At 43.9% G+C, this 25,619-nt stretch overlaps 2 protein-coding genes and 1 long non-coding RNA gene across 4 annotated transcripts in view; 1 reads left to right on the top strand and 2 right to left on the bottom strand.

Moving 5' to 3' along the window:
- Positions 1-21,062, bottom strand: part of LOC125919455 (uncharacterized) — a 33,544-nt gene extending 12,482 nt beyond the window's left edge. The window contains exon 1 of one of the 2 annotated variants that reach the window (XR_007456794.1): positions 20,929-21,062. This is a non-coding gene — a long non-coding RNA (uncharacterized LOC125919455). The remainder of the gene's footprint in view (positions 1-20,928) is intronic. The other variant, XR_007456792.1, reaches the window with a different exon arrangement.
- Positions 21,063-21,281: 219 nt separating this feature from the next.
- Positions 21,282-24,760, top strand: MSMP (microseminoprotein, prostate associated). Its single transcript, XM_049626130.1, has 4 exons — positions 21,282-21,788; positions 23,073-23,798; positions 24,025-24,133; positions 24,470-24,760. Exons 2-4 carry the CDS (start codon positions 23,669-23,671, stop codon positions 24,648-24,650), a joined length of 420 nt encoding a protein of 139 aa, XP_049482087.1. The 5' UTR covers positions 21,282-21,788; positions 23,073-23,668; the 3' UTR covers positions 24,651-24,760.
- RGP1 (RGP1 homolog, RAB6A GEF complex partner 1) overlaps positions 24,696-25,619 on the bottom strand; it is a 3,708-nt gene continuing 2,784 nt past the window's right edge. The window contains exon 8 of the mRNA XM_049626101.1: positions 24,696-25,101. Coding sequence (XP_049482058.1) covers positions 24,878-25,101 — 224 coding nt within the window. The 3' untranslated portion in view covers positions 24,696-24,877. The remainder of the gene's footprint in view (positions 25,102-25,619) is intronic.

The raw sequence follows: 25,619 nt of genomic DNA, 5'->3' as shown, positions 1-25,619 counted from the left end.
GATTTCTTACTTGCCTGTCCTCCGGATCATATGGAGAAGGGGATGTTGATAAGGACCAAACTGAATCTCTCCTTAAAACCTGGGATTAAAGAATGGACCTGTACAGGGCCAGACTAAGGCCTTTAGAAACCCAAAACACTGAAAGATTATGGTATTCCTTCCCCATGCCAAAATAAATAAGATCAATCCTTTACACTTACAACGTAAGTGTATTTTTTTAAGTTTATTCATTTATTTTGAGAGAGAGAGAGAGTGAGAGAGAGAGAGAGAGCATGAACAGGGGAGGGGCAGAGGGAGAGGGAGAGAGAATCACAAGGAGGTTCCACACTGCCAGTGCAGAGCCCAATGTGGGGCTCAAACTCGACAATCGTGAGATCATGACCTGAGCTGAAATCAAAGTCAGACACTTAACCGACTGAGCCACCCAAGCACCCCTCAAGTGTAAAGAAGTATAATAAATCCTTATTTTTTTTCCAAAGTAACTACTTTCACATTTTAAAAAATATATCAAAATCCTAACCTCTATTTGGTGGCCCTGCTTTGCTGGTACAGGAAGCACACAATTAGTCTGCCCTTTGGGTCATCCAGTGCAGCCTGCCTGGTCCAAAGCTCCAGCGGCCAGCCTCTTGGTGATGGTGCATGTGTTTCTGTGTGGGTGCAGGGTGTTGAAGGCAGAGTCTCCTGAGGACCCAGGAGTGGAGAAAAGGGACTCTTAGGTTCACATGGGCCCAGAGGAGCTGTGGGATTTAGAAGTGAAGGTGAACTAGTATGCCAACCCTAAGAGTCTCTGAAAGAGCAAGAGAATGCAGGGGTCACCTCCTGGTGGTGAGGTTTACGGTGGATGTGTTTCCAAGGGGTTATCATGTATGGTAAAAGCTAATACACATCCATCAAAATCATCATCCATCAAAACCACCACTGGCCATCATCTTCTTAGAACCACCTGTGCAGGAGGGAAGAGCATGACAAGCCGTTGCAGAGAGAGGAAACCACTAAGATGAGACCAATAACAAGAGTACAAACCTCCCCTATGAGGAGCGAGCTGTGTACAAGTTCTGACAGAACCAAATAGGCAGGGAACAGGCAGGAAGCCCAGAGATGGAGCTTTGAATTGACCTGGGAGTTCTAAATCATGAATCATAGTTTACACACACACACTGAATTGAACCAAATATACTTGAAAAGTACAACATTAAGTTTTCTTCTATCAGCGGGGGAAATGTCAGTTGTAAAAGCAAAAGCTAAAATCTCTGCATTTCCAAATCTGTGACTACATGATTATGTATTTATCCACTTTATGATTTCAGCTAGTGTCTAAGGTTATTAATGCCTACATTTCCATGTCCAGCTTTACTTGTCTTCAGGCTTAGGTGATTGATTCCTTCTGCCAACAATACAATCTCCACTCCTATCCCATATTTCGCATATTCGAATCCTAACACTTCAAGGTCTGGTTCAAGTTCTGCCTTCTGTAGAGAACTGCCTTTCACTTGAACCTTCATGGTGTTACATCCATCTCTACCATGGAGGCTTTCACTTTCTGCCTCATATACAAGCAATATGGGTATATCTCATTCCTCCTGCCAGGCAGTAAGCTTCTTGAAAACAGAAGACAGGGATGCCTGGGTGGCTCAGTCGGTTGAGCATCTGACTTTGGCTCAGGTCATGATCTCGCGGTTCGTGAGTTTGAGCCTCGTGTCGGGCTCCGTGCTGACAGCTCAGAGCCTGGAGCCTGCTTCTGATTCTGTGTCCCCCTCTCTCTCTGCCCCTTCCCTGCTTGTGCTCTGTCTCTCTCTTTCAAAAATGAATAAACATAAAAAAAAATTTTTTTAAACATTTAAAAGAAAACAGAAGACATGCTTTATTCATTTTTGGATCTCCTTGGCACCTATAGTACTTGTTGATAGAAAGAACACTATCCTTCAGAGTCTAGATGATTACTCCTAAAATGATGCCTTTAAAAACTGTTCCTGAAACTCCACTTAAAAAAATTTTTTTTTAATGCTTTTTATTTATTTATTTTTTTTTTTTGGTGGGATGGGGCAGAGAGAGAGGGAGACATAGAATCTGAAGCAGGCTCCAGGCTCTGAGCTGTCAGCACAGAGCCTGACGTGGGGCTCGGACTCACAAGCCACAAGATCACGACCTGAGCCAAAGTTGGACGCTTAACCGACTGAGCCACCCAGGCACCCCAGGTGCCCCTTGAAACTTCACTTTTGATGCTGCCTGCAATCAGTTTGAGAGTCACTCAAGAAAATCAGTCTCAAAAAAAAAAAAAAAAAATCAGTCTCACCAATAATTATTGCTAATATTTATTTTGTGCCATATGCCAACTACTGGGCCTGAACTTTGCATCTAGTATCTCATTTAATCTGCCTAACAGTCCTCTAAGGCTGGTACTATTATAGTTCCCATTTGGTAAAGACACTGAGGCCTAGAGATATTAACCAATTGCCTAAGACTACCCAGTAAGTGACAGAGCTGGGATATGACTACTTCAGAGTCACAACTACATTCAACCAAAAACAATGTTACCCAGGGGTGCCTGGATGGCTCCGTCAGTTAAGCATCCAACTCCTGATTTCAGCTCAGGTCATGATCTCACAGTTCGTGGGATCAAGCCCCATGTAGGGCTCTGTGCTGACAATGTGGAGCCTGCTTGAGATTCTCTTTCCCTCTCTCTCTGCCCCTCCTTTGCTGGCGTTCTCGCTCTCAAAATAAATAAATAAACTTAAAAAAAAAAAAAAAACAATCATAGCTTTAGTTTCAAAGATGCCCAACATAGCAATGTTTATAATAATAGAAAATCAGGAAAGATCTAAATTTCTAATAGGGCATTGAATAATTAAATTATGTTACATATACATTAAAATCAGTCCATTAAACACTGTTTCAGAGATGTATGATATCAAACACTGCTCACTGCACATAGGTAAGTGAAAACAGAAAGTTGAAACATCTATGTCATGAGCCCAGTTTCATTAAATACACACACACACACACATACACACACACACAGAGTAGAAACCTGGAACAATATAAATCAAATGCTGAGAATGGCTATCTCTTGGAGATAGTATGGTTTAGAATTTTATATATCACTGTATTTTCAATGATATGTATTACTTTTGTAATTAAGAAAAAAATTGAGATTTAAAAAAAATTTTTTTTAATGTTTATTTATTTTTGAGAGAGACAGAGACAGAATGCGAGTGGCTTAGGGGCAGAGAGAGAGGAAGACACAGAATCCGAAACAGGCTCCAGGCTCCGAGCTGTCAGCACAGAGCCCGATGCAGGGTTCAAACCCATGAGCTGTGAGATCATGACCTGAGCTGAAGTCAGACGCTCAACCGACTGAGCCACCCAGGCGCCCCGAAATTTTTTTTTTTAAACGATGTAAGAGATGAAAGGATACCAAAAGATTTGTTTTGTTTGTTTTGTTTTTTAAGTAGCCTTCACGCCCAGCACAGAGCCCAATCCGGGGTGTGAACTCACAACCCTGAGATCAAGACCTGAACTGAGATAGAGTCCAATGCTTAACCAGCTGAGCCATCCAGGTGCACCCCTCCCAAAAGATTTTTTAAAATCCCACTGAAACAGGTCTGCAGTTTGCATTTAACAAATATACCAGTCAAAATTGATGGAGTTTTTTTATGTATAAATTACCAGTTTATTTATTCAAAACACTTAATGCCTCTTTTATACAATGCTACCACAGTTCATGTACAGATCAATAAATAATTTTGAATTTAATTATCTAGTGTAAGATTTTTATAAATGACTAGGATGAGGTTGGGGCGCCTGGGTGGCTCAGTTGGTTAAGTGTCCGACTTCAGCTCAGGTCATGATCTTGTGGTTCATGAGTTCAAGCCCCGTGTTGGGTTCTGTGTTGACAGTTTGGAGCCTGCTTTGGATTCTGTGTCACCTTCTCTCTCTGCTCCTCCCCCACTCGTGCTCTCTCTCTCTAAAATAAATAAACATTTAAAAAAGGTAATTAGGATGAAGAGAAACACGGAGAAGTTCCTGCTAACCACTACCTTGCTCTTGAAACTCTCATGACTTTTGCCACGGCTCATTTGCCTAGTCATGCTCCCATCTCAGTGTCTACTAATCTCTCACTGTGGTGAAGGTCCTCTTCCTCCTCTGAACTGTGAGCTTCCTCCCCTCTCCCCACGCCCTGGTCCTCAGCTTTCTGCATTCTTCTTTCTATGCTCATTTCCTTGGTGAGTTCACCCCTAGTCATGGCATCATCACCTGTCACCTCCATGTAGATAATTTCTGCTGGAACATGACCTTGTTTCACTGGGTGTGGGCATGTGTGCTGTCACTGTTACATATATAAGGTATTTTAGCATTGCACAACAGTAATGATTAGAATTTTACACAACTCACCAAGGAAAAGATTGCTTGGAGGATTTGAGGAAGAGTTGTTGGCATTAATGACGGTGAACTCTTTCCCCCACCTCATAAAGTAAACCAAATAAAAATACATAAATAGAAAAAAAAAGTCAGCAAATCAGGTATTTAAAATTCGCAGGTTAATGGCATACCTTTGTTTGGAGAAGGAATAAACTAAGTAAGTGAATTAATTGGCCGACAGAAGAATTTTTTTAAGGTTCCACATTTATAAAACTCACTTAAATGAAGAAAGCACACATTTTTATCAATCACATCTTTGTTTTATTATTTTTCTGGTAGTCAGTCCTAGTCAGCTGATCATATTACTCTTGTGGACTCAGCTTCAAGACAAATCTTCTAACTGCCTCCCTCCCCTTCCAATCAGATTCCTGCTCTTAAGCTTCTCCTATATGAAACTGTAACCCACAGGAGTCTTGCAAATGCATTATTTAGACCCAGGGTATGTTAATCATAGGTCCTGAAATAGGCTAAGGGCTACAGACATTCCTCAGACCCAATACCCAGAGCAAAGAGGTTACAGGCTTTTAGAATAGGAAGACAGAATTTTTAAATTAAATTTTTACTAATCCTGGCAGGAAGGAAAGAAAGAAAGCACATGGTAGGAAGTTCCACAGAATATTACTCCATAGGAAAGGTCATCAAAACCCTTAAGACCACAAGCAAGGCTAGGCCCAGATACCACCAGCTCAGAATAAAAGCAATAGAACCCAAAATTCACTGAAGGGTAGAACCAGCCTTAACATCTAGCTAATAATAACGCTCAGACAAGCAAAACAGGAGAAAAGGAGATGACTGAGGAAAACAAAAATTCTAAGGCTTAGAGTCACTAACACCTCTAGATACCTAGGCCTATAATCCTGGGCCATACTCTGTGGTGACTGCTTATTAGGTACATAAAGAGTCAGCTTTTGCAGCTTGCCAGCCATGCAGAGGGGTTATTAGAAGTATGTATATATGGGAGTTACTGCTCGGAAAGGGAGAGCTAGCCAAAGTAAACCAAAGATCAAGAACCAAGGGGAATGAGTTAGGCATCAGAATCAGAGTGGCAGAGACAGAAAAAAAGGGTGAGCTGCTAGGAAGTGGTAAGACTGTAACCAAATTTGGAGGATGGCTCAGGTCCACAGACTGGGATTCACTTGCATCTTGCTGAACCTCACCAGGTTAAAGGCAGAGCTCTGACGGTATCACATCTCTATGGGAGCCTTCTCCATCCTCTCAACCCCTGCTACCTCCTAGAGTCCAAGTTTCTTCAGATTTGACAGGCAGAAGGCTGCCACGTTATTAGTGGTCTGGGAGCTCCAGGTCTGCTCCTCTGATCCTCTGTAGCCCACCCACCCTATCAAATATTATAGGTAACTTCAGCAGCACCAGGAGTCCAGCCAAACACTCTGACATCTCTCTACAATAGGCTGTAATGGTACACCTTCTGTGACACCATACTGTAGCTTTCTCCCAAACCACCTGGCAGCTGTCTCTTACTGACTCTTCCTTCTCTACCTGTCCCTTGGGTTGATTGGTATTCCTTGAGGCTTTATTCTAAGTATTCTTTTTTTCTCCACTCAGCTCTCTCAATAATTATATCTATACCCATGCATAACTCCAATAACTATTTCTATGTGTCAAGCATGGATTGCCAATCCATTTCCATCACCTCCAAATTAATATATTCAATTGCCTACTGGACCTCTTCACTTGATGGAGTTGCAAGCACTTCAAATTCAATGTCCAAAATCAGACACATGATTTCCCCCCAAAATATCTTCCCACCCCAAAGTTCTCTTGCTCAGTAACTGGCACCATCATCCATCTACATGCTGAAGCCCAAAACCTCAGTCATCCCTGAATTCTCATCTCCCTCACTGTCCACATCTAAGTCTTGCTGGATACACCTCCAAAATATGCCCTCAAATCCATGCAATTCTCCACTGTGCTACTCTATATAGTGCAAACCACTATCATCTTTCACCTGAACCAATGTAACTGCCCTTTAACTTGTCTCCCAGACTCTAGTGTTGATCCTCTCCAATCTGTCTATAAAACAGCCAAAATGTATTGCTGGCCAAGTCACTCCTCTGCATAAAACCCTTGACTTGTCTCCCCTTTAATTTTTTTTAAGCTTATTTATTTTTGAGAGAGAGACAGAGTGAGCGAGCAGGGGAGGGGCAGAGAGAGAGGGGGAGAGAGAATCCCAAGCAGGCTCCACACTGTCAGCAAGGAGCCCAACGAAGGGCTGGATCTCACAAACCATGAGATCATGACCTGAGCTGAAACTAAGTGTTGGATGCTCAACCGACCGAGCCACCCAGGCACAACTGGCCTCCCCTTTAAAGGATGAACTATAAACACCTTATCATGGATTTCAAGGTGCTCCTTGATCTGGCCCCTGCCTACCCCTTCAGCCTCATCTCACCTCACATCCCACCCCCTCTTCATGCTCCAGATACCCTGAACTTCTTTCATTCCTTTCCATTGTCTCACCTTTGCACATACTATTCCCTCTATCTGAAACACTTCCCACCTTCCACACAATCACCTCAAAATCAGTAAGATCACTGTGTAAACATCACCACTTCCTTTACAGACAAGGTCTCCCCCCAAATATGTATAGTACAATAATATTCTGTTCTTTCTCCAGAATATTTTTTAAATGTTTATTTATGTATTTTGAGAGAGAGGGAGGGAGGAAGAGAGAATCCCAAGCAGGCTCCACACTGGGGGCTCAATCTCACGAACTGTGAGATCATGACCTGACCCCAAATTAGGAGTTGGATGCTGAACTGACTGAGCCGCCCAGCCACCCCCGCTCTGTAATGTTTTTTAAACTTAATATTGTTCAAACCTAATTATACATATTTATTTGTGTTTATTCCATTTTCTCTACAAAATGCTGTATCCTCAGTGCTTAGGACAATGTATGGTATAACAGACTCTCAACATCAGAATAAATTTAAAAAATGAGTAAATGACAAAATCGAGATAATTTGGATGGCTCCTCAAAAAATGGGTTCTTAAAAACAAAATGGGTTCCTTAGGATGAGGAGAGATAAAAGAGGGATGCTGCGGGAAATAGCAGACTACAAGAATCTGTCCTCACAGGTTTGACAAGGCCAGGGGTAACAGATGTGTTTCAACCATACGCTTTTCTTCCCAAACTGAAACAGGAAGAAATAGAAACTTTGAACAGACCCATAACCAGTCAAGAAATCAAATTAGTAATAAAAAATCTCCCCCAAAAAAACAAGAGTCCGGGGCCAGATGGCTTTCCAGGGAATTCTACCAAACATTTAAGGAAGAGTTAACACCTATTCTCTTGAAGCTGTTCAACCATATGCTTTTCTTGGCAATGAGTGAGTGTAGCCAGCATTGGGACACGGGTGGTGCTGAGACAGGTAGACATGGATAAACAGTCCCCCTGAAGCTAAGTGCACTGAGCTACCTGATCAGGTAGGCCACATGCCTCTGGCATCTATCCTAACCTACTTAGATGGGCCCAATCAGCCCCTCTTGGCAACAGGTACACAGGCCTGCATCATTCCACATGCAGTCCTGCCTTACCTCATCAAAGGTAGTGGATGACTTGACTGGCACCCTCTATTCACATGAAGGTTTTATACATCTTCACAGTTGCTGATACCACATCCTTCAGAAGTGCCCAACCCATTTAAAATAGATCTGATCATTTAATCTTTAAGGTACTGCTCAGACTCTCTTGAATAAAAATTGCTTGGTCTCTTAGAGAGTCACCTCTCTCCCACTTCTCTGAGATGAATTTGGACGTATGAGGGGGAAGGGGACTTTGTAGCAGCAAGAAAAAGTTGGGACTCCTTGAGCGAGCGGGCCTCTGGCTTCCCAGATCTCCAGAGCAATGGATGGATTACATTGCACTGTCTTCTCCTGGCGCTATTTTTCTGAGTCTGGTTATGATGCTTATCACACCACACCCCTCAGATGCTTGTACATTCAGCACAGATGCAACAGAAGCCCTTCATAGTCTCTGCACTGAGGACTTCCCTAGTGCACCTGGGAAATGCCCCATATCTTGACCTCCTAGGTCAGACATTTTCACAAAGTCTCACCGATGCCTCTTTTACAATATCTCTCCATTTAATGTCTACATTTCTCTTCCTACTATCTAGTTCCAGTTTTACCAACAAGAATGAGTTCCATGATGGATTAATGATGTCCACTATAAACAGACAGGGGAGTCACACCATGAATGACGCATGTACTGATCCTTACTCTCGTCTTCCTCAAATCCATTAATCCAAATCAATCTGCCCTGTTTGTATATATCAAAATCTTACTCATCTTTCAGAACTAGTTCAATCCTTACTTCTTCTATGAAGGTTATCCTCAGCCATAGTGATCTCATCCTGCTCTGAATTAACACCACTTGTTATTTGGTTATTAACATTTGTACTAGTTTATTAATGTTAATAGTAAATAACACTTATTACTGATACTTGAGGTGGCTTGTAGAATGGTGGTATCATTAACACAAATAAAGTATGACTGGCTTTAAGGAACATATGATCGGTTAGTTATAGGAGATATCTAGTTCTCTGGTTATCAGGAAAGAGAACTAGGAGTTCCGTGATGATACTAACAGCAAACTCTTTTGGCAAAAAGATATTACCAAAAACAGGATTAGAGACAAAACCAAACTGTTTTGTATAAACCAAAGTCTGGTCACTATATCTCAATAGTGACAGGAGCATGAGATCACTTACTATGATTTCGTGAGTTTGAGCCCCACATCGGGCTCTGTGCTGCCAGCACGCAGCTGGATGGAGCCCACTTCAGATCCTCTGTCTCTCTCTCTGTCCCTTCCCCACTCGTGCGCACACGTGCAAGCATGCACTCTCTCTCAAAAATAAACATAAAAAATTAATGAATATTGCATGAAGACAACAGTACACACAACAAATGTTTAAAATCTATTCTACAATACATCCTTTTCTGAGAGGTAATCACCTTTATTTCAGATTCTTCCTTTCTTACTGTATTTGTTATGCAGGGAAGAAAAGCTAAAGAAGTGATCGAAATGGATAATTAGCACAAAAAAGACCTAGGTATAAAAGTTAAAACTATAAGATTTCTAGATATAGAAGAAAACACAGGAGAAAATCTGTGACTTTGTTGTAAGCAAAGATTTCTTGTGCAGGGCACAAAGAGCACTAACTGTAAAAGAAAAAAAAAAGTAAGAAATCAGCCTTCACCAAAATTTAAAACTTCTGCTGTTCAAAAGACACAAGGAAAAATGGCAAGTCACTCACCAGGGGGAATATTTTCAATTCATATACTCACATATACTCACAATTCATATACTCACTTGTATTTTGAATATATAAAGAACTCTTACAGCAATAAGACCAACATTCCAATTTTTTAAATAGGCAAAAGATTTAAATAGACTTCACCAAATATGAGATACTGGTGGCAAATAAGCACATGAAAAGATGCCCAGTATCATTAATTGCCAGGGAAAAGCAAATTAAAACCACAATGAGATATCACTACAAACCTTGGAACGCCTGGGTGGCTCCATTGGTTGAGCATCCGACCTCGGCTCAGGTCATGATCTCACAGTTTGTGAGTTTGAGCCCCATGTTGGGCTCTGCACTGACAGCACGGAGCCTGCTTTACATTCTGTCTCTCTCTCTCTCTGCCCCTCCCCCATTTGCACACACATTCTCTCAAAAATAAATAAACATCAAAAAAAATTTTAATAGAATGATTTTAAACACTGACAATACTAGGGGTGCCTGGGTGGCTCAGTCAGTTACGCCCCCGACTCCTGATTTTTGGCTCAGGTCATGATCTCATAACTGGTGAAATTGAGCCCTCCGTCAGCTCCGTGCTGACAGCACAAAGCCTTCTTGGGATTCTCTCTCTTCTTCTCTCTCTGTTCCCCCTTAACTTGCACACGTATGCATGTGCGCACACGCACACTTTCTCCTTCTCTCTCCCAAAATGAATAAACTTTTTTTAAAAAGTAGAAAGCAACCTAAATGTCCATCAGCAGATGAATGGACAAACTCAATATCATTAAATGCTGGGGAAGTAATTGTGGCATATCCAACAATGAAATACTACTCAGCAATAAAAAGGGATAAATTACTGACATACACAAAAACATGAATGGATATGAAAAACGTAATGCCGAATTAAAGAAGCTAAGAACAGGACACATACTGTATGATTCCATTTATATCAACCTCTACAATAGGTAAAACTAATCTACAGTGATAGAAATATAATCAGTGGATGTCTGGGGTGGGGTGAGGGGAGACCGCAAAGGGTAACGGGGGACTTTGTGTGTGTGTGTCGGGGGGTAACAGAAATGACTAGTCTGGGAAGATGATCATATAAGTGCAAACATCTACGTTGTACACTTGAAAACACATACATCATCTTGCTTGTAAATTATATTTCTGTAAAGTTGAAAAAATAATTATTTTGCAACAGTTAAGGAGTTAAAGTCTTTTTTATTACCAACAGTGGCTGGCCAGCAAATCATTACAGAGGTTTAGCAGCCCATATATAGTATAGAATTATCCTTTACCGGTCAGCCTTCTGAAACACACCAGAGAAATGGGTTCTGTCCAGTGGAAATGCAGTACCTTAGAATTTGTTTTCTAATTCACAGAAGTTAGTGAATTTGCACATCCTCTCCTGATGAACCTAGTTTAATTTTTTAAAAATCAGGCTTCGGGTGGGGTGTCTGGGTGGCTCAGTCGGTTAAGCTTCCAACTTTGACTCAGGTCATGATCTCATGGTCCATGGATTTGAGCCCCACTCTGTGCTGACAGCTCAGAGCCTGGAGCCTGCTTCAGATTCTGTGTCTCCCTCTCTCCCTGCCCCTCCCCCACATGGGCTGTTTCTCTCAAAAATAAACATTAAAAAATGTTTTTTGATAATAATAATAAGAAAAATCAGGCTTAGGGTGCCGGGTAGCTCAGTCAATAAGCATCTGACTTTGGCTCAGGACATGATCTCACAGTTCATGAGTTTTGAGTCCCACATCAGGTGAGCTCGAGCCCTACTTTGGGTGAGCACGAGTCCCTCTTTGAGTGAGCCCTGCTTCTTTGTCCCTCCTAGGATTCTCTCTCTCTCTCTCTCTGCCCCTTGCTCACTTGTGCCCTCTAAATAAATAAATAATAAAAAATAAAATAAAATAAAATCAGATTTACTTAAAAAAATAAAAATAAAAATCAGGCCTGTCCCTCCTGGGATTCTCTCTCTGCCCTTGCTCACTTGTGCCCTCTCTCTAAATGAATGAATGAATGAATGGAATAAAATAGATTTCATTAAAAATAAAAAATAAAAAATCAGGCCTAAGCAAGGATAACAGCTGAAGAAAGCTATTTTTTTATGTTTATTTATTTATTTTTGAGAGAGACAGCACAATCAGGGTGAGGCAGAGAGAAAGAGAGACAGAATCTGAAGTAGGCTCCAGACTCCAAGCTGTCAGTGCAGAGCCCAATGTGGGGCTCGAACCCACAAACCATGAGATCATGCCTGAGCCAAGGTTGGACACTTAACCAACTGAGTCACCCAGGTGCCCCAAAGCTATTTTTTATCTACACCTCCATCTTAGACCTTTCTTTACTGGCTTAGTTCAAGTCCTGTGGTGTGGTTTTAACATTTACTAGGGACTGAGGTGCATTGAGTTAAGAGGATGAGAGACTGCAAGATAGAGCAGGTAGGGAGGGAAGTGGCAGGTTGTATTTTTGCTTTGTGTCCTTCCTGTACTTAGAAGAAAGCGGAGGGGGCACCCCCCAACAAATGAGGGGGCAGGTGGAGAGGGGCACCTGGGTGGCTCAGTTGGTTACGAGACAGTCTGACTCTTGATTCCGGCTCAGGTTATGATCTTGCAGTTCATGAATTCAAGCCCCACATCATGCTCTGCGCTGACAGTGTGGAGCCTGCTTTGGATTCTCTCTGTCTCTGTTCGTCCCCACTTGTGCTCTCTCTCTCTCTCAAACTAAACTTAAAAAAAAAAAAAAAGAAATGAGGGTAGGGGTGATGAATTCAGTGGACATTTGTCATTTCTAGTTCACAGCATCCATGCTCACTTCCTAAGAGTACTCTGATGTCATTTCAGACAATTAACTCCCCCGTTCTATGTACATGTTTGTTGGGAGAGTAAAATCAAGTTTTCCCTCCCTCCACTGAAACCAAGCAAGATAGTCGAGCAGTTCTTTCTCTGTCAGTTCCAAGCCTGGTTCCTTAGGTCTCCCTTCCATCCTGTGAGGTTCTCCTCAATGGAGAAATAAATCTTTTAAGTCCCCTCTTCCTATGCTCTCCGCCATTGTTTTTCAATCTCCCTCCTTAGAGTCAATGTCTGTTATAGGGGTGCCTTGGTGGCTTAGTTGATTGAGCGCCTAACTTCGTTTCAGCTCAGGTAATGATCTCACAGTCCCCCATCAGGCTCCGCGCTGGCAGTACAGAGCCCGCTTGGGATTCTCTGTCTCCCTCTCTCTCTGCCCCTCCCCTGCTTACCCTGTCTCTCAAAAATTAAACTAAAAAAAATTTCTGTTATCAGTTTGGTGTATTTTCTTCCAGATGCTTTCTATACATCTCATTGTTTGTAAACAAATAACTGTATGTATCACATAAATTGGGTATTATACATATTGTTGTGCAACTTGCCGTTTACGAGCTGTAATCTTCTATTTCTTTTGTATCTTTTCATCATGCCTGATTAAAACTCTCCACACAAAAATCCTGCCAAAAGTGGTGTCTATAAGTAGGGTGGGACTCAGTTAATCTCACTATTCTATATAGCCCTTTAATTACCCATAACAGGATGGACTTGGGCAAAAGTTCAGCTAGTTGAACAATAAGGATCCTAAAGAATACTAACAATGTGTCAGGCTGAAAAGTCCTTCTAGGCAATACAGAGAAGGTTCTTCAGCAGGGAAATCTCATGATAAAGACAATGCTTCAAGAAGTATAACATGGCAGCTGTGAATATAGTATAGACCAGAAGAAGGAGAGATTGGGTAGCAGAGAGACCTGTTCAGCAGCTAACAGGGGATAGATCTGAAGAAATAAAATTCTGGCTTATAGTGGAGCCAGAGAAATGGAGAGAAACTTATTACTGAATTATAAGAAGTTAGACTAGTAGATTTGAAGCCTGGAATTAGAAGAGCTAAATTTGAATTCCAACCCTGAAATGTATTGGCTGTGTGACTTCTGGCAAGACACTTCTCTGCTCCGTATCTTAGTTTCTCTGTCAGTAAAATGAAGAACTTAGGATATCAGGGCTTTTACAATTTTTTTCCAGTAGAACCCCCTTCCCCCTTTTTTTTTTTCTGGGGGGGAAAAAAGGCAAGACTCTTCTGGCTAAAGCCTTGGGAAAAGGCTCAGAGCCTCAGCTGTCCTTCATCTCACTTCTCTCAGCCACCTCTGTGACATTCTTGAGATATCTCCAGAGGACTAGAGAACATTTGAGAAATTTCTAAAGACTCTACTACCAACTCTAATATTCAATGACTCAGGGGGGTAAACTTGGCAGAGGTGCCTAGGAAAACAGTAATGACTTTAAGAGTTGCCACAGAATCATGTAATAGAAAGGGTAAATTGACCTCCAATAAATTTGCCTGCTTTTCTTCCAGGCCAAACTCAATTTAATGTCCCAAATCTCATCCAAACCTTGTGCAATCAGTACTCTAACCTCCATATAAACAATACCATCACAAATAATTCACTAACCGTTCAGCTCATTCCAGTCTGAGGTCAGCCAATTAATCAAACATTCTTCCTTACTGAACCAAAGTCTGTCCCTCTATCACTGTCATCTGAAATAAAGGTGCTTATTCTACCTTCTGGAACTAAAGCAAGTAAATCTGACCCCTCCTCCACAGGAGAATCCTTCAACTATTTGAAAAGAGCTATCAAGTCAACCTTATCACCCTTTATTTCCTCTTGCTCTCACCTGCCATGATGCTCCATGGAGGTGGCCTGCTCCAGCTCTGGATCAATTCAACATTTTCTAGGCATCTAAGTGCCCATATGTGCAAGCAAATTTTCATTTATTCATGGCTTTAGAGACTTAATCAAACCAGATGATCTACCTTAAAACAAAGACTAGCTTTATAATGAAATGTAAATAGAACTCAAACTCATTATCTGGGAACTATTCTTTTCTTGCTAAACGTTAGCTGTTCTCAGTTTATCAGATTGCTAAATCTTTTGACCCAAAGCTAATTGTGAAAACCTCTATCCAGGGATCCAAAAAGATTCAAGACTCAAGGTTCACTGAAGCAACTATAAATAATAGAAATAGTATTATGCATCCTGATTCCAAAGCCTGTCATCACATCAACTCTCAGGTGAATATAATTCTCACCAGTATAAAAATTCAATTACCACCAACATGACACGGAATATCAATGGTGTGAGTAACAGAGCTTCATTTACCCTTCTCCATTCCACCCATTATAGATTCCACCACCCAGTCTGTATAATTAGGATCTGTGGATTGGGCCTGTGTATCTGCCAGTCTGGGTAGTTTGGGAATGGGGAATAGAAAGTATGACTGAGCCCCCAAGAGAAATCAAGCCAGGATAGCCACAGTCCATGATGCCTGTAGGAGCTCAGAGTCTTTACGGTTTCCTGTGCTCCAGTTGTCCTGGTAACCTGAGGCCTCCTTATTTGTGTTGGCATCATGGGGCCAAGAGCGGAAGCAAAGCTGGAGCACCAGCAAGATTTGCAGGAAAAAAATGTGGGTAATGCAGCAGTTATGCCACAGGAGGGTCAAGCCTAGGGCAAAAGAATTACCTGGTTAGGGGAGAAGAGGGGGTAGCGTCTTGTAAAAATCAGATTTACAGATTCCACTTCCAATGTTTCCGATTCAATAGGTCTAGGATGAGCTCAGAAACCTGCAATTTTAAGAAGCTACCTCCTACCAAGTAAGACAAAGACCGCACTTTTGAAAACCCAGGCTAAGCAAACAAATTGGCAGCTGGAGAGAAAAAGTACAACCACCTATCCATTTCAGAAAGCCCATATTACAGCATAGTAGTTCTCAACATAGGCAGGGAGGGTAGTGGTGGATTTTGCCCTCCAGGGGGACATGTGGCAATGTCTGGAAATATTTCTGGTGGTCACAGTGGAGGTCAGGGATGCTGCTAAACATCCCACAGTTCACAGGACTGCCCCCCAACAATAAAGGATTATCCAGTCCAAAACATCAGCGCCATGGTTGAGGATATTCTGCCCCTCAACCCCATCACCTCCAAACCACAGAAATCAATGCTACATACACAGTTTTAGGTCACGGCACAGAGAATTGTGTGAGGACCTCTGGAAAAAATGAGACCCCCAAAATCATTTTAAAAAATAGTAAATGTTATTAAAGATATGGATAAAGAGGAGATTGGAGGAGAGGGAGGTAGGTATGGACAATGATGGTAAGCCAAAGAAAAAATCAAGGGAGGACGAGGCATTGGGTGACAAGAGTGGGAAAGGAATGCCATTCCCTCAATGGATACAGCCCCTCCCTATGTAGAAGACAGGTAAAGAGAAGATAAATCTATTAAAAATAACATAAGTCAAAAAAAAGAGGGGAGGCACCTGGGTGGCTCAGTCGGTTGAGTGTCTGACTTTGGCTCAGGTCATGATCTCGCAGTTGACAAGTTTGAGCCCCGCATTGGGCTCTGTGCTGACAGCTGGGAGCCTGGAGCCTGCTTCGGATTCTGTGTCTCCCATTCTCTCTGCCCCTCCCCTACTCATGCTCTGTCTCTCTCTGTCTCAAAAATAAATAAACATTAAAAATACTTTTAAAAAGAAGAAAAAAGAAAGAAGGAAGGAAAGAAGGAAAGAAAAAAGAAAGAAAAAGGAAAATGGGTAAAGGAACTGTGAAGAAGGAGCTTTATTAGTATGTGTCAAGCATTGACATGGAATGAAAGAAGACAACAGAGATTCTTATGTAAAAGAATGCTACATAGAAACTCTTCAGCAATGATAAGAAAACAGGAGGACTCCTAGGAGGAGGTCAGGAATTATGTGAGAAAGGAAAAGAAAAATTATTTATGACACTATAGCCCTAATCTCTCATTCCCGAGTCCTGCCCCTAGAAAGATAGGTAGGGGGAAAGTTGCTTGATTTTCCCAAGCAGACATACTAAAAGGGAAGGGAAGGGAAGTTGAAGAGGAGCACAGCTAAGAACTCTCCTCAAAGGAGAAGAGGGTGGTACTCAAAGAGAATAGAGGAGTAAGGTTCAAAGAGGAGGAGAAAATATGTTTTGGGGAAAGAAGGGAAAAGAGAAGGGAGAGATTTGTTAGCCACTTGAGGGAGAGGGACCTCAGGGACTCTTTCTCTTTGGGGAAGAGATTAAATGCAGATTTCTCCCCCCTCCCCTTTTTTTTTTAATGTTTATTTGAGAGCGAGCAAGCACAAGCAGGGGAGGGGCAGACAGAGGGGAAGAGGGAAAGAATCCCAAGCAGGTTCCACACTGTGCTGTCAGCAACAGAGCCTGACGCAGGGCAGGGCTTGATCTCACAAACCGAGAGATTGTGACCTGAGCTGAAATCAAGAGTTGGACGCTTAACCAACTAAGCCACCCAGGCGCCCTGAGAAATTTTTTCTTAAGCATTGCTTTTGGTATATGAGAGATGAGATTCTAACCTTCATCTTTTACCCCTTCAATAAAAACTGACATTACTCATCAAGGCTTTGGGTTTGTGTTGTTTCTCAGCTGTGACAACATAGAAGACTGGCCTTTAGGCAGACCAAGAGCCCAGTTACACACATTTTTACCATTTTTTGAAATGACCATAAGATTTATGGAGTAGCCAAAAGACAGCCATATGACAACATACTAACTCTGAGTTTAGAGCTGTACTAACACAACAGCCACTCACCTCATATGGCTATTTACATTTAAATTAATTAAAATTTAAAATTCCAGGGGCACCTGGGTGGCTCAGTCAGTTAAGCATCGGACTTCAGCTCAGGTCATGATCTCACGGCTAGTGAGTTCGAGCCCCGCGTCGGGCTCTGTGCTGACAGCTCAGAGCCTGGAGCCTGTTTCAGATTCTGTGTCTCCCTCTCTCTCTCTGACCCTCCCCCGTTCATGCTCTGTCTCTCTCTGTCTCAAAAGTAAATAAACGTTAAAAAAAAAAAATTAAAATTTAAAATTCCATTCCTCACACTAGCCATATTTCAAGTGCTCAAAAGCCACATGTGACTAGTGGCTACTGATTAGCCAAGACAGGTAGAGAACATTTCTATCATCACAGAAAGTTCTATTAGACAGTGCTAAAGAAAAAAGCTTAGACAAATAGCTAACAAAAAACAAACGCTTTTCAAATCTTTAAAGAGTGCCACACTGAAAAACAAGTCGATTTCTTCCATATCATTTCAAAGAGCAGAACTAAGGGGGAAAATGAGATGCTATAAGAAGCCAGATTTCAGCTTAACAAGCCTCTAGTACCTAGAGCCAGATAACAGAAGGGGTGGCCTCTGACTGCAGGAGGAAGTAACCCATTTTATTCAATACAGAGAAAGCAAAGATCAACTTGATCATCTTTCAGAGACAACAAAGAACTAGATGCCTTCTAAGTATCTAGTTTTGAGTCTATAATTTTAAGAAGAGAGCAATTTATAAATAAAAGTGAGAGTCATAAATAGAATTTTAAAAGTCACTACTGCCATAAATAGATTGTAGAGCAGGCAGGAACAATGAAAATTTATAAGTAGCCAGGTAATTTAGTCAAAATTAATGGTGGTTAGCTAGGGGCTAATTATTGGTGGTAGGGGCTATCATGAACGTAATAGTTCGTAAGGAGAAAAAAAAATGGTAAGAACTTGTTAAGAATGGTTCAAATGGCACAGAGACAAGGTAGAAAACTTCAATATGGGTTATTAATGGAATCTTGATCATAGTTGAAACCACTACTACAACCAGACAATCTTTTCTATTCTCTGCCAGAGAGAGTACCAAGCTGAGTATAGGAATGTTCTTGGACTCTGGCCCCTCTATCCCATCCTCCTGCCGTTCACCAAACCCTTCCTTGTCATCTCTCACAACTCCTGAAACTCAGCCTCCTTCGTGTGATCTCATCTGTATAGGAATGGCTCCACTCATCTTTCTCATCTGAATACAGAATACCAAAGGATGATGTCTGTTAACCTTCTATCCTAGCTATCAACTTACCCATCCTCATCTTCTACCCCAAAATGCACTTACCTTGATTATAATGTCATATCCTGAACATAAATTCATACACACATACTGACTTGTTATACTATCTGTGCATTTTAGCATATACACGAAAGAATTCACACGCACGCATGTGGTAATATCTATTGTTGGCAATTGCTGAGGAAACTGGTGCCAGGATTGTGAAATTCACTATTCAGTGCCTAGCACAACATCAAGCTTAAGTGGAGTCACTCAATGGACTTTACAATTGACCACGTCATGCTGCTGGATGCAAAATGTTGGAAGAAGAGGCTGAAGTCGATGTAAATTTGAAAACTTTTCCTTGTAGGAAAAAGAGTGGAAACATAAGCGTTTTCTGCTGTACCTAGAGGAAGAATGCTTAATCACAAGGGGAAGGTTGAAGCGTTGGTCAAAGCAAGCATAACAGGGTTTACAAACAGCCCCAAATCAGAAAAAGGTGAGAGAAGAGGAAGGAAGACAGATCATGCAGAATAAATAATAAGTAAAATCCAATCTTTTAAAAATCTAAGGTCTTACCAAACAGAAAGGAGGAAAAAGAGAAGATTTCAACAAGAGAGTGTTAAAGATGGAAAAGAGCCAGAAAGGGCTGTAGGTTAAAAAAAAAAAAAAAAAAAATCAATGAAGAAGTAGTGGTGTACATTGGCAAAGAGAAGTGTAGAGTTGAAGGAAGGGAGAGAATTTATGGTAGAGGAAGTTGGTGTGAAGTTTTCCTCCAAAGATGCCCCACAGAGCAAAGAAGGAATGAAGGCAAAAGCCACTGGGAATAAGGTAGGGCTGGGACTGAAACAGCACAGGAGAAAGCAGCAGGGCCCAATATAGTAAATCATTTTCTTTTTTTAAAATTAACTGACCCAGATTTTCTTGTTTGGGGCCAAAGGCAACTGCAGGATTTAAAGATCTTTAAAATCAATTATTAAAATCCTAATTCTTGGAATTGCCTTCAGCCCAAGACAAAATAAATATAAAGATCATGATATGATAGAATGAGCGTCAGTTTCTGAGACAAATACCATCATAGAGTTGATTTTAGAAATCAGACTAATAAGTACTGTTATATAAATACTATTGTGAATAAAACAGCTTTAGCTTTCTCTCTCTTTTTATCAGCCACAGGCTAAACACAGAAACTCCACAGTTACATACATGTGCACAGAAGATAATAATATAATACATATGTAAAGCTGGGTTATTTGTATACCGTAGCCCAGTGCCCCACTCCAAGAAATGTTTTACTTGGTTTGGGTTATAGGGCAGTTTAAATGGCTGCACAGAAGAAAGTTAAGGTTAAAAATAAAGACCATAAGATGAAGGAGGGGAAAACTAGAAGGATTGTGCTGATACAAAACTGAGGCACTAGAAACAGAGTTCACTCAGGTCACTGCAAGAAAAAGGGGCACAAAAGCACGACAATGCCATGTAACTAATCTTGATAGCCTCAACTTTGGGTTTTAAATCAAATATTGAACCAGATTTTTCAACTTTACTATTTTTAAAAATCCAACACTTAATCGTTTGATAAATGCAGTTACACAGTGTTAAATGACTATAAAAATTAGCATATCCATGCCTAATTCTTCAGCAAAGACGGAATGGGAAGCAGTAATGTTACACACAGATAACCTTGCCTTTAAGTCAGTCACTACTCTTCTTGCTCAGAGGCCGTCATTGCCACCTGCAAGGCCAAATCCAAATTCCTCACCCCAGCATTCAAAGCCTTTAATGACTTGGCTACAGGGTACCTACCTAACCTTAAGTCCCACCACCCCCTAAACCTACCTTCCACTCTCCGAGCACACAGGCCTCTGGGCAGACCTTATGTCTGGGGTCTGGCCATTTCCACCTTCCTACCTGATATGAAGTCTCCTTTCATCTACAGGTTCTGGCTCGCCAAGGCCTACACTGGCGCTGTGATCCTCCAGCACTCCAGTCCTCCGCGCTCACTCCACAGCCCCACACTCCTCCCCTCCCCAGACAGTCTCACCCGCTTGCTGTTTTGCCCAGGGCCCCTTTCCCTTCCCACACGAGCTCTCTGGGGCCTTCTCCCTGCCCCAAGATTCTCCCAAGGGAGGCTCCCTGCCTGCCTCCATTCAGTCACGGGTTCTGTATTCAGTGTCTATTAGGGGTTTCGCGCCTGGGGTGAAACCAGGACCTCGACCCCACAGGACCCTTCCTCCCTTAACTCTCTCCCCAGCGCTACGGTAACCCTGCAGGGGTTCCCCCCACCACCACCCTCAGGGGCTCCGGCCACCCAAATCTCCCCTCTGCGGTCCCTCCTATCCGGCAGCGGGCAGCGGGGGTCGGCGGTGACTCACCGGAGGGCCGGCGGCCGGGGGGCCGGAATGCGCTCACTTCCTCGCCTCGCGCACCTGCCTGCTGGGCACTGCTGGAGCGCCGCCCGGCCGGGCCTCCGGCGGATGTTTTTTCTGTCCCCGCGCGCGCGCGCCAATCACCCCCTACTGGCCGCGCCCCCCCCCCCTCCCCGCAACTGGCATTCCCAACGGCCGCGGCCCCAGGAATCAGAGTTGGGCCCTAACCACTGACCTCTTCTACACATAAGCATACACACAGCAACCACAAGCGTGGCCTCGGGGCCCAAGCAGCTATAGAGACGCACACAAGAACGTGCACACCAACAGGAATGCAAGCGGATTCAACCAACACCTCCCCGACACGCCCCCCTCCCCCAAATTCTGTGAGAAGGATCCCGACTCAGCCCCAGGCTTTCTTTCTAGAAAGAAGCCCCCTACTCCTGCCCATATGCCTACCTCATCTTCATTATAGGCGGCCCCCACTTCTGTCCCCATTACCTCACACACACACCAATCCCTACTGGGCCCCCTTTGCCTGCCGGCATCATCACCACCTTCAAGCTTCCTAGCTCCCCAGTCGTGTCTGCCCCCTACTGGGTCGGCTCCAGGTTGCAGGAGCAAAAGGCTTTCTGTGCCCCAGATTTCCAGGGTATCAGCAGGCCCCCCTTCCCCAGAAAGGTAGCAGCAGAGCTACTGACCACTGACAAGATTTCTGGGCCCTTGTGCTAGAAAGGACTCCTAATCCACCTGCTCCAGCCAAGAGAGCAGTCCAGGGTCATGTTTCCCAGACACCAGCCTGCATCAAGGCACCCAGCCTCAACCATGAATTTTTTTTCTCTTGGCACTCCTCTGAAATAGAAAAGGTATCAGACCTGACTAGGGTGAACATGTGGTACATATAGTTGGCATCTCCATCCACTTAAGCCATTTACTTGGAAGAGGACAGATAGGGAGTCTGAGGTGGACAGACGAAGTTGTTTCTGAATGAAGAGGAGAGAGGCAGGGTGGCCCTCTAAAAAGGTCAGCCAGAAGTAGTTGTATCCGATCCACTGGGTGGCAGGGAATGAGACTCTTGCAGTAAAATGGACTGGAGACTTAGAAGGAAAAACAGAAGGTCAAAGTGGCCCTCCAGACAGGAAAGGAACAGCTAGAAAAAGGTCTTTGGAGTGTGGCAAAGTGAAAGAAAGGTGTCATTAGTACCAAAGAGATGGCTGGCATTAGAGTGGTCAAATAGGAGAACTTGAGAGTTCACATGAGCAGGGATGGGAAGAAATGGATCAAAATCCTAATGAGAAAAGCAGGGGTCCCAATGTTACCTGGAAGGATGAGAAAGTGACACCTTCTCCCAGGGCAGAAGTGAGGGTACTGACTGACCTAGGAAAAGTGGGTTTACCCCCAACACTTTTTTCTCAAACCAGAGGTAGTAAGGGTGACATGGAGCACGAATGCACAAAGGGCAGAAGTCTGTGATAGGAGATAGCAGCCCCCGACAGAAGTCCTCAGCTGTGCAGAGCTGCTCAATACCATTCAAACAAAGGAATGTCTCCCCATTTTATCTGAGCTTTCGCACCAACCACAGCAGCTACCATTTCCTGAGGCTCATGTGCCAGGGACAGTGCTAAAAGCATTACCCGCATCATCTCATTTAAAGCCTCACAACAACCCTGAGTTAGCATTACTATCCCAATTTAAAGATAAGGAAAAGGGCCTAGAGAGTTGAAGTAGCTTGCCCAAGGTCACACAGCTCTTAAGTGGAATCAGGATCTGAATCCAAGTAGTCTGACTCTATAACCTACAGTCTTAATCACCCATCTTGGGGTTCTCCAGAGCCTGCAGGAAACCCAAAAGAGGACATCGAGGACTCCTCAATTCTCGTTCTTAGAGGAAACAGGGGCACCTCTGTGAAACCGGAGTGACTCATACCAGTAGAGTATTTAGAGATGTCCCTCTTTAAAAGAACTGTCCCCAGATAAGGGAAGATCTTGCATGTGCCGTACGTTTGGGGGTACCGAGCAATGGAAAGCGCATCCCCGGTAGGCTTGTGCAAAAGAGACACCCACCTCCTCATCTCGGAGGAGCACCCACATCTCTAGCATACTTCAGGGAGACTCTGCCCTAGGGTCTGAGAGAAACATTCTCCACTCCAGGTGTCGGTTCGCTCTCCCGGAGCCTCTGGCTGTCGCACCCTACTGCAGCTCCTGGGTTTGGCTGGAGCGCAGGATTAGCCATCCCCAGGAAATGCCTCCCTCCGGTCCAGGCAAGGATCCCAGCACACACACCCCTGGTGTGTATGTGTGTGTTGGGGGTGGGGGGGAATGCTTCCTCCTCTCCAGGTCAGGGAAGAGATGTGGGGACCACCTGGGGGCCCTTACCCCTCCCACCTCCTTGCTGGGGAAGTGCCCAGTCAGTGCCCCTTCCATGGCCACCTCCCTCCCCCTCGCTGTGCCGGGGCATGAATCAGCTCTCACAGCTTGTTAAAGCTAGACCTCTTGTTTTCATGCCCTCACCTCAGGAAACAGAGTTACAGCTTTTCCAGCTCTGCTCAGCAGGGGGCCAGGGTCCTCACTTTATAAACATCCCAAGCCTGTGAGAGCAGAGGGCAAGGAGATGGTGTGAGACAGGAGCCCAGGGGAGAAAGACAGAAACTAAGACTCAAGGAGAAAAACAAAGAAAAGCCAAAGAGACAAGACCAGAGTAGTCTGAACAGAAGCCAAGAAGGGATCGAGAGGGCTGTGCTGCAGGAATGACCCTAATGATGCTCTGGTCTGGACAGGCGAAGGGAGTCCTGGGAAGCTGGGGGATCATCTGCTTGGTGATATCTCTGCTCCTCCAGCAGCCAGGAGTCCACAGCAAGTGCTACTTTCAAGCTCAAGGTAAAGCTGGGGGAGGTATTTGGAAAGGCCGAGGACAGAGGGAGTTGGGATGAGGGGGGCTTAGAGATGATCTTCTGTCAGAAAACCCAGACTCCCTCCAGCTCGGAAATTGGAGAGACTAAATATGGAGGTGATGTGTACTTACTTTCTCCCACTGCAGACCACAAGTGATTTTTGTCTGCCACTACCACTCCCACACACACTAACATCTCCTGTTCTTCCCTAGCCCCCTGCCACTATGAAGGGAAATATTTTACCCTGGGTGAGTCTTGGCTCCGCAAGGACTGTTTCCATTGTACCTGTCTGCATCCCGTCGGTGTGGGCTGCTGTGACACGTGAGTGACCACAGACTGCCAGGGTATAACCAGACTGTTGTGGTGGGAAAATGAACAGAATAGAGGTATGAGGCTGGCTGAACCTGAAGGTGCCAACAAGAGTGAGAGAAAGAGAGAAGCCTGCAGGCTACGAAGTGAGGGATGTAGGGGGCGGTCTGGAGGGAAAATATTTCTGCTATGAAACGAAAAAATCCATATATGGCAGGCCAGGGCTTAGACACAGGGAACAAGAGGGCACTAAAGACATGGGAAGAATGCTGGCAGAGAAGGAAAGTAGGGCAGGGATAAAGGGGGCCTTCACCATGCTGACTCCTTTCCCATGCTTTGCTTCCCCAGGTCTCAGCATCCCATCGACTTCCCCGCGGGGTGTGAGGTACGTCAGGAGGCAGGAACCTGTCAATTCTCCCTGGTGCAAAAATCTGACCCTCGGCTGCCCTGCAAAGGGGGAGGGCCTGACCCCGAATGGGGCTCAGCCAACACCCCTGCCCCTGGGGCCCCTGCTCCCCACTCCAACTAAACTCAACCGATCACCCTTCCGCTAACTGCCCACTGCTGCTGCCACTTCCAGGGAAACCACTAGCAGCTGCCAATTTATTCTGAATAAATAAATTAATGCTACAGCTAAAAGCCTGCCTCTCATTGTCCATGCCACTGGAGCTAGGTGGGGAAAATGGGCCCTACTATAGAGTCCAGGTGCTGAGTTCTCAGTATCCTGAAGAAAGATAGCGTCGTGGTGAGTCAGTTTCAGATGGTTATGGTGCTGGTGCTGGGGCCTGGGGCTGCATATGAGGCCAGGGTAGGGCTTGTGGGCAGCACCTTGATTGGAAGGTCCCAGCTGAAGGTGTCTACGGGCACTTGCTCAGGCCCTGTCCAGGTGACAGGCTCAGGCTGTTCCAAGGGAGGTAGGAGCACCAAACCTGGTTCTCGCGATGTTACAAATTCAAAATGCAATCTCCACTTCAGGGACACTGTGGAAAAAAACAGACAAAGGTGGGGAGGCATTAGAAGGCAGGAGTAAAAACCAACGCAGGATATGGTTAGCAAATGGAGGGAAAAAAAGTGGTATTCAGGAAGAAGAGAAGAAGTCACAGGGCTAGGATCAGGGATTTCTCTAAAGAAATCCAGTGTTAACCAGAAACATGTCAACAGGATAGCAAGGTCAAGCATCTAATAATCTAAGTGTGGAACAGTCAAGACTTGGTAGATTAAAGTAAACACGCTGGGGAATCAGAGATCAGTGCATCATAGGGTCTCAGTGGGTAGGGGTAGTGAAGGACATCTGTAAAGCTCTTAAGAATTTAGAAGTTAGTGCATCTAGGAAACAGACTGAATGTCTGAGAAAGTGTTACATGTCGGAGGCTGGGTGTGGGTATGTCCAGGAGTTTGTTAGGAATCAGAACCCATTACACTCTACCTAAATACAGCATTTTACTCCCCCCCCCCCCCCCCCCCCCCCCCCCCCCCCGGCGGGGGGGCCCCCCCCCCC

Source organism: Panthera uncia, chromosome D4, assembly GCF_023721935.1.
Source record: "Panthera uncia isolate 11264 chromosome D4, Puncia_PCG_1.0, whole genome shotgun sequence".
In the NCBI taxonomy this organism is placed as follows: Eukaryota; Metazoa; Chordata; class Mammalia; order Carnivora; family Felidae; genus Panthera; species Panthera uncia.
Note: the sequence above shows the minus strand (reverse complement) of the source record. Positions and strands in the feature narration are given on the sequence as shown.

Coding starts and splice junctions, on each gene's coding strand:
- MSMP (XM_049626130.1), top strand. CDS start 23,669: ATGACCCTAATGATGCTCTGGTCTGGACAGGCGAAGGGAGTCCTGGGA. Junction 23,799..24,024: donor GTGCTACTTTCAAGCTCAAG/GTAAAGCTGGGG, acceptor GTTCTTCCCTAG/CCCCCTGCCACTATGAAGGG. Junction 24,134..24,469: donor GGTGTGGGCTGCTGTGACAC/GTGAGTGACCAC, acceptor TTGCTTCCCCAG/GTCTCAGCATCCCATCGACT.